This window comes from Elephantulus edwardii, unplaced genomic scaffold (genome assembly GCF_000299155.1).
Source record: "Elephantulus edwardii isolate Elephantulus edwardi_28Jun2011 unplaced genomic scaffold, EleEdw1.0 scaffold00010, whole genome shotgun sequence".
Classification (NCBI taxonomy): Eukaryota; Metazoa; Chordata; class Mammalia; order Macroscelidea; family Macroscelididae; genus Elephantulus; species Elephantulus edwardii.
The window spans coordinates 33,758,885-33,768,218 of NW_006399760.1; the positions used below are offsets into that span (position 1 = coordinate 33,758,885).

Genomic DNA, 9,334 nt, shown 5'->3' on the forward strand with positions numbered 1-9,334 from the left:
ACTGCCTCTGAAAATCTGCTGGAGCGTCAGCTGTGGGTTGGTTCTGACTCAGTGGCATACAACAATTTTTATAGAAACAGAATGCCACATTTCTATGGCAGATTTGAACTGCTAGGTTTGCTCTGTTGACCTTTTGGTTAGGAATTGAGTGCTTAACCTACTGTACCAGCGAAGGAGTTCTTTCAAATATCGCTAACGGTTGCCCACGATGGACAGGGTTTGGTGGAACTCCCAGTTTAAGACAGATTTGGAAGCAGGAGAAGCATCCACTTCCTAAACAGGATGCCTCTGGAAACTATGAACTTTGATAAATGACTATAGTTACAGAAAGGCTTCAGGCCTTTTGTTCATAGGATTGCTATGAGTTGTGCTCGACTTGGTGGCAATCAACAACAGCAGCAATTACTTCATGATATCGTCTGGTTAATGCTATTACTAGCAAAGCTAATAAGTATTTCAATCTTTCAAGTTACATATTTAAATTAAAAGTTAACCAAAACTTTAGCTGTGAGGGAAATAATGTTGGTAGCTAATAGATTGTCTTTGAAAGACTTCAGATGAGATTGCCAGAATTTATTGTGCATTAAATTCTGATTTTGATGCCGTTTTAGTAAATCTATTTGGTTCAGTAAATTTTTTTCCTTTATTTTTGTTGGTTTTATTATGATACAGTAAATTTTTTTCTAGCTTTTTTTAAAATTTATTATTATTTTTTATGTGTGTACTGTAAAATCGGAACTGACTGGTACAGGAGGAGATGGTCCCTCCTTCTTCAGCAGAGCATCTGATGGATTTGAACCATGCACCTCTGGGATTGCAGTGCAGCTTCTTGCCACTAGGCCACCAGAGTTCGCCAGGTACAGTAAATTTTTTCAAAAATCTTTTTAGAGTTGTATTTGCATTCTTTATAGAACACAACAGAAAATATTTTCTAGAATAGCAACTTTTAAATTTTCTCGTAAGAATGGGTGGAATATGTAGTTTGAAGGAAAATTTCTGTCCTATATTCATTCACAGGTTGAAAATAGTAGCTGTGACACAAAGTTCCACAATGTATTAGTTTCACCAAAATTCACAGAAATTTTACAAAGCAGCAGACCAAAGGTATTTGGAGATTCTAGGGTAGTTTTCTATCTTTCTGCTCTACGTTTCTGAACTAGAGGGGGAAATGATTGTTTTCAGTGCTGTTTCCCTTCGATTTGTGAGGAAGGAAACTATATTTACAGCTCACTGAGTTTACTGAGTGGGCTCAGGTGTCATCATCTGTAGGCGTTGGAAGCTAATGCAAAGGGGGCACCTCTGGCAGCTCAGATCCATCGGCGACCGCATAGGAGATGGATGGTCTCCTCCAATGCAAGTGACAGACTCGGAAACCTGCTTGAAGGTCCTGAGTTAGTTTCAGCTTGATGGCAGTGAGCTTGAAGTTTTGGGTTTTGTTGTTTGGGTGTTTTGTGTGTTTTTTGAGTACTTCTTCTGTACTGGGTGTTGCACTAGACACAGATGACCAGGTACAGTGAGTCTTGGTCCTTCTGGGCCCTTCAGTTGCAACCAGCTTTCACAGTAGTAGTGTCTCCTCCAGTAAACGAGTTATGGAGGGTGTGTTAGAAGTTACTACATCAGTTTCCTGAAGCTCAAGGTCTCTCCCAATTGAATGCTCGTGAGGCTGTTATATTAGGCTACTGTATATAAATGCTTTTGTGCAGTTTCACACTTTGGATAATAAGGAAGGGGAAAAAAATTCTACAAGGATAGTTAGCCACTTTATTTAGCAAAGTCTTCCCCCATCTAACTTATACCTAGGCTTAGGCAAAGGGGGGAGGCAGCAATCACCACTATGATGTACATTTTAGAACCCAACAAAATTACTTCTTAAACAATTCTGCAATTATTATGCTGCAAATTAGATTCTCTTTAGAGGGCTTCCAAGACATTATCAGGCTTACCTACTAGGGGTTTAAGCTTCTGTCATAAGATGACTAGTCTTTGATTGTCATAGGATGCACCTTATATCTAACAAGAATTAACTTGGGCATTGCAATTTAAAGTCAAACTTTATTACTTACTATGGAGCTTAAGAATTTTTTTCATTATTACAAAAAGGCTTTTTATGTGGTAAAATACAAAGGAAGTTAAGTATGCCAACTTCATGGAAAAAATATAAACACCATAATGTAGTGAAACAATTTTATTTTTGCTGTGTTTCCAGCCATCGGTTGATGGCCATTTTCAGAGTTCTGTTTGGTGTGAGTACTAAAGAAGGAAGAACAAGATTTGTCATGGGACTTGTGCGTTTCTTTTTACCAATCCAGCTTTCCATTGCTTCCTTTTCATACGAATAGCCATCTAAAAAAAAAAGCCACACAAAACACAAATAATGAGATACAGAAAAGAGATTTAGGATTCCTAAAATGGGATGGTTCTAAAAACCCCAGTGCTGAGTATTTTACGTGTTGTGGTTTACATGACACACTTGTACAAAACACAACAATCCCTGCCATTAAGTTTATTCTGATTCATGGAAACCCTGTTAAGAAGAGAAGTGCCCTTAGGGTTTCCAAGGCTATAATCTTTACGCAAAGCAGATTGTTCTCTTTCTCCTAAGGTTGGACTGGTTGGCAATCAAGTGTTTTAACTACGACACCACCATGACTCCAGTGTCCTAGACCAAAAACTAAAACTCACTGCTTTTAAGTTCCACCCACCTCTCCCACCCCTAAATAAGGTTTTCTGAGGCGATGTATCTTTATGGGAGGCGGTCCATCTCTCTCACACTGTGTAGCTGGTAAGACCCAAACCACCAACCTTTAGGTTAACAACTCAATGTGTATTGTGCCATGAGGACTCTCAAAATACTCCACAATATCTGAAGTTCAACTGTTTGAAACATATAATTGGATTGTGCCTTGTGAAAAATTACCTACGACATCATTAAAAACTCTTAACACTCTACAGGGTTCTTTTTGAACATAATGGAGACCAAAACTCTAAAAAATGTAGATGTTGAATGGACAAGATTGATTGATAAACCTTTGTTTTATTTCTCTGCCTAGATTTGTTTTGTTAGTACCTGTAAACAAATTTAAATTAGTGGGGTGGATTAAAATCTTGTTTCTGACCCTGGATAAAATGCCAGTGACTTTTGGGCTCAAGGTGTATGTGTTTTTTAAAAATCATTTCAGGGAGTATCATTTCCTCTTATTTTTTTAGAGCATCCAAATGGATGTTAGATTTTGTCAGATGTATCTTCGGCATTTATATAGACAATTCTATGTACTGAATAATCCTTTAAAGCTGTTGTCTCTCAGCTCCAAGTCCTACATGATGCTGGAGATCCTGTATACTGAGACTGGACTATTGAAAATTCTGTATTGTCACCCCGTCCCTGTTAGCTCTGCCGTTAGATTCCTAGAGAGGGGAACGAACAGTAGGGTGAGGGCTCTTACCAGTCTTTCCTAGGCCATGGCCCTTCATCTGGCATCACTGCTTGCTTCACTGTCGGTATCCCCAGTCATTCTCAGCCTAGTCCCCTTAAGGTACCACCACTGAGTGGGTGACTCTCTGTCCTCAGAGAACTGGATCCTGCTAAGAGTCCCTGGAATTTTGTACAACCTCAGTTTCTCCCATTTGCTCCTCTAGCAAATCATCTAGATGATTTGCTGCTTTCTGCAGATCCTCTTCTTGTGCAAATGCTTTTGAAAATTTCAAACTGATAATTCATATATGATAAGCACAGAATTCAGTCATTCTTTATATATTCTAAGTTGCACAACCATCACCACTAATTCAAAATTGTTATCAGTCCAGAAATTAGTTACTTCCCATACACATATTTCCCTAAATTCTTGACAACCTCACTGTATCTCACTGAATTTGCCCATTTACATTTCATATAAGAGGAATGAGATAAATTGTGGTCTTTAATGCTTGGTGCTCTCATATCACATAAGGTTCTTACACAGTTAATGTATGTTGTATTATTCCATTGTATGGATATACCACATTTATCCATTTATCAGCTGATGGACATTTGGATGGTCTCTACTCTGCCTGTGCCTGTCATGAACGATGCTGCTATCAATATCCATGGGCAAGTTTTTATGTGAACATATTCTCATTTCTCTTGGGTATGCACTTAGCAGTGAAATTCTGGATCACATACTTATTCATCACCATCAAGTTGATTCCAGCTCACGGTGACCCCTATGTCGCAGGGTGGAACTGCACTCTGGAGAGTTTGCAAGACTGTGACCCCTGGGAACAGCTCACCGGTCATCTCTGGGCGGACGCTGTTTAACTTTATGAGGCACTGACAGGTGTTTAACAGCAGCCGCGTCATTTTCCTTTCTCAGCAGCAGTGTGTGAGGGTTCTGATGTCTCTATATCCTCACCAACACTTGTTATTTTTGCTCACGTTTCTCTAATGACTGATGATACTTCACATTTTGTGGATTTCCCTCCCCCAATTTGGTATATCTTCTTTAAGATCTATTCAAAACTGCTCATTTTTTAATTGGGCTGAGTTTTTATATGATGGACATTAGTCACTTATCAGACATATGACTGGCAATTATTTTCTCCCAATTAGTGGTTTGCCTTTTCATGTTCTTGTTGTGTCTTGTTAGCTCAGGTAGGATATAATTGTGCTTTCATTGAAGCTGTTTTTCAAGTTGAGAAAGTTTCATTCTATTCCTAATTTGAAGCATTTCCTATTATGAAAAGGTATTGGAATTTACCAGTTTTGTGCATGAATTAAGATGATCATATATAGTTACCACTTTAACAGTTAATATCACACACATACACCCAAAATACAGAAGAAATCATTAAATACTTTCTGGAAGAAAATTACCCAAAATAAAGAAAAATGAGAAAATAATGTGTCCAAGAAGCTGAGTGAACCAGGGACAGAATAGACCACAAAAGACCACCAATAAGATGTATCATAATAAAATTTTCAAAAATTAAAGAATACTGAAGCAGCTTTGGAAAAATGAAGATTTACCTACAAAGAAGAACCAATAAGACTAAGCTCCAGTTTTGCAGTAAACCAGGTAGGCAAGGAGGCAGTGGTATCTACAACTCTGAAAGAAAAGAGAAAAAAAACACCCAACAACTCTGAGCCAAGAATCCAGCAAAATTGCCCCTCAACTATGAAGATGAAATTAAGGGTTTGTTTATCTAGAAATAATAGAGAATTTGTGAAAACTAGACCAGCGCTGCAAAAAAATCCCAAAAGATGCTCAGTGCAGAGAGCCATCAACAGAAGACAACTGAAATTTACAAACATGACATTATTCAGAAACTGACTCAGACACAGAAATATACAAAGTATATTAAAAAACAGTCTCTTGCAGTCATTGGCCAGGTAGTTGTCCTTCAGATTTCTTGGCACACCTTGGTGAGCACATCCAGGGCAGCGTCTGTTTTTTGAAATATTTCAATCTGTATGCCATCAATTCCCGGGCCCTTGTTTTTTGTGAATTCTTTCAGAGCAGCTTGAACTTCTACCTTCATCACCATAGGCTCTTGCTCACACATTGTTTCTTGAAATTCTTCTGTGTCTGCCAATTCCTTTTGATACAATGACACTGTATACTCTTTCCATCTTCTTTTAGTGCTTCCTGCATCGTTTAATATTCTGCCCAGACATCCTTAAGTATTGTAACTTGAGGTTTGAATTTGTTCTTCAGTTCCTTCAGCTTAAAAAATGCTGAGCAAGTTTGGCCCTTTTGATTTTTGGACTGCAGCTCCTTGCACATTTCATTGTAATGCTTTGTCTTTCCACACTGCCCTCTGGAATCTTCTGTTCAACTCCTTAATATCTTGATTTCTTTCCTTTGCTTTGGCTTCTCGGCACTCTAGTGCAATATTCAGAGTTTCTTCTGACAGCCATGTTGGTCTTTTCTTCCCTCTCTGTAATGACCTGCATTTTTTTTTATTTAAAAAGTAAGATTTTTATTTTATATTGCTTTGCTTACAAAGTTGGTATACACTGTTTTTCACACCAATTTTTCCCATTTCCTTGACCCACCCCTTCCTCTACCCTTCAAATTGTTAGACCCCATGATTACCCCGACATCCTCACTCCTCTGTTCTTATTGTTCCCCTCCTTGAATCCTTATACACATTTTACTAGTTAGCTATTTCTACAATAATGGACTTATACAGTATTTGTCCTTATGAGACTGTTAGTTCACTTAGTATAATGCTCTTTATCCCTCCCAATTTAGATAGTGATTTTCAAAATCATTGTTCCTGCGTGCTACATAGTAGTCAGTCCATCATGTAAAAGTACTATAATTTCTCAACCCACTTGACTGTGGTTCAACATTTGGGCTGTTTCCATGTTCTTGCAATGGTGAATGCTGTTGCTATGAACACTGGTGTACAAATACCCGTTTGTGCCTCAGTTCCAAGTTTCTAGGGGTTTTCAAAGCAGTGGAATAGCTGGGTCATATGGAATTTATGTGCTCTGCTTTTTGAGGAAACATAAACTGCCTTCCAGAGTGGCTGGACCACTTTATAATCCCACCAACAGCGTATAAGTGTCCCTATCTCTCCAACATTTAATACTTGTTGTCCTGACCTTTTGCATTCTTACCGGATGACATTCTTGATATCCTCCCACAACTCATCTGTTTTTTTGCTCATTAATGTTCAAGGCCTCAACCTTCTTCCTGAGATGGTTTTGAAATTCAGGTAGGATAGACTCAAGGTCATTTTTGGCTCCTGTGAATTTAATTTTCCTTGATGTAAGCTTGAACTTCGTAGCTAGTGTTCTCTTCCACAGTCAGCACCTGGCCCAGTTTCACAGCTAATATTGAGCTGCTTCAGTGATTATTTCCACAGATGTAATCAATCTGAATCCTATGAATACCATCAGTTGAAATCTATGCCTATAGCCTGCATTTATGTTTCTTATAAGACGTATTTGCAATGAATTAGTCATTGATTGTGCAGAATTCTATCACAGCAAAACCTTTAACTGTGGCCTTTATCTCAGGGCTCCTCTGGTTACACCTTGTCACAGTGTCTCCACCACCATTACCAGGGTCTTGGTCCAGTCTCCTTCAACTCTTGCCTGCTACAAGTCTAGATCCTCAGTGCAGGAAGCACTCTCTTATCCTAGTCCCACAGCTGTTGATGATTTTCAAGATCATGTGTCTGCAATGAAGATAGCTGGAGATCTGAGGGAGCTAAGGTAATGGTTTAAAAAAATCCAACTTTAGGCTAACACAGCACTGGCGCACTGAGAAAATCTGCTGTAAAGGTCCTCTTCTAAGTACAAGAGTACCAATGTCGTTTTAAAGACTAAGACGGACCTGATCTTAACCATGGTCATCTCCATTACTTGCAATATGTTTGAAAGTTGGACAGTGAGTAAGAATGACAGAAGAACTGAGGCTTTGAGTTGCAGTGTTGGAGAGAACAAACAAATATGAACTGGGAAAAAAAGCAACTAGAGTACTCCTTAGACAAAAGGATGGTGTCTTTCATACTCTAGACATGTTTTCAAAAAGTATTAGTCCTTGGAAAAAGACATGTTTGGAAAAGTAGAGTGGTCATCAAAAGAGAGGAAGATACTCAATAAGATGGACTGACACTGTGACTGTAACAATGGATTCAAGTATATCGGAAATGATAAGGCTGGCACAGGATAGGGCAAGATTCAGGGATGTTGTTCATTGGGTCGCTATGAGTTGTAGTCGATTTGATGGCATCTCACAATAACAATAGCACCTCCAAAGACTCCGCAAAAAAATTATTAGATATACTTAATCAACTTACTGAATGTGAGAAGCATGAATGTTGGAAAATTGGACACTGTTAAGAAAGAAATGGAACGCAAAAATATTGACATAATAGGTATTGGTGAAATGAGATGGCTTGGCATGGGACATTTTTAATCAGGAGATCATATGATCTACTATTTCGGAGATGAAAAGGTAAGAAAAATAGGGTTGGTTTCATAATTAAAATATAATTTCTAGATCCATCATAAAATACAATGTGGTGAGTGACAGGATAATATCCATATGCACACAAGGAAGTCTAGTGAATACCACTATTATTCAGATATATGCAACAACAACTAGAGCCAAATGGAAATAGAAAATTTCTACCAACTTTTACAATCAGAAATTGATCAAAAATGCAATCAAGATGCATTAATATTTATTGCAGCTTTGTTCACAATAGCAAGGAGTTGGAAACAACCTAAGGGAAACAACCTAAGTGCCGAATGGACAGAGAAGCTCTAGTATATTCACATAATGGAATACTACGCTGCATTGAAAAACAAGGAACTCATGCAATATTATTCAAAATGGGTGACCCTGTATCTCAGTCACAAAAGGACAAATACTGCATGGTGCCACTGTTGTAAAACAGAACTGAAATCGGGGTGGGGGGAGACTGAGAAAGATGGGTTCAATTATATATATTGCATTGAAACAGATGAGGGAGAAAACTGTTTAAAAGGGCTATGTGGTTAGGTATTTTTGTCATGACAGGATTCCAGAGCAAAGGCCGCATAGGATAGTAAAACAATGAAAGAATTTTTCTTTTACTTTTCCAAGAAGGTAGTGTACTAGGAGGGAGAGGCTGGGAGGGGAGAAGAGTGCAACAATGAATGAATGGAAATCCAGAGTCTTTGTAAATTTTCCATTGAAATTAATAATAAAAAAGAAAAGAAAGATTCATTAATAATAATGGGCAATGGGCAACTGGAATGCAAAAGTTGGAACAGGGAAGAAGGATCAGTAGCTGGAAAACATGGACTCCATGAGAGAAATGAGGCTGGAGATAGAATAATTGAATTCTGCATATTCAATGATTTAATCATTGCAAATACCTTTTATAAGAAACACAAATGCAGACTACACACATGGATTTCACCTGATGGTATGCATAGGAACCAAATCGATTACATTTGTAGAAAGACTCGCTGGAAAAGCTCGATATCAGCTGTGAAAACCAGGCCAGGTGCTGATTGTGGGACAGACCACCAACTACTCATATGCAAGTTCAAGCTGAAGTTAAGGAAAATGAAATCAAATCCATGGGAACCAAAATTTGACCTTAAGTCTGTCCCACTCAAATTTCAAAACCATCTCAGGTACAGATTTGAGGCCTTGTGCACCAATGAGTGTAGACCAAATGAGCTCTGGGAGGATATCAAGAAAATCATCCATGAAGAATGCAAAAGATCATTACAAAGGCTGAAGAAGAAAAGACCAAGATGGATGTCGGATGAGACTCTGAATATTGCATTAGAGCACCAAGAAGCCAAAGCTAAAGGAAAAAACCAAGAAATCAAAGAGCTGAACAGAAA

At 38.3% G+C, this 9,334-nt stretch overlaps 1 protein-coding gene across 2 annotated transcripts in view; it reads right to left on the minus strand.

Moving 5' to 3' along the window:
• Positions 1-2,152: 2,152 nt before the first annotated feature.
• The window catches only part of WDSUB1 (WD repeat, sterile alpha motif and U-box domain containing 1), a 60,875-nt gene continuing 53,693 nt past the window's right edge, over positions 2,153-9,334 (minus strand). For both annotated transcript variants that reach the window (XM_006880800.1, XM_006880801.1), the window contains one exon: positions 2,153-2,343. In XM_006880800.1, coding sequence (XP_006880862.1) covers positions 2,186-2,343 — 158 coding nt within the window. In that variant the 3' untranslated portion in view covers positions 2,153-2,185. The remainder of the gene's footprint in view (positions 2,344-9,334) is intronic.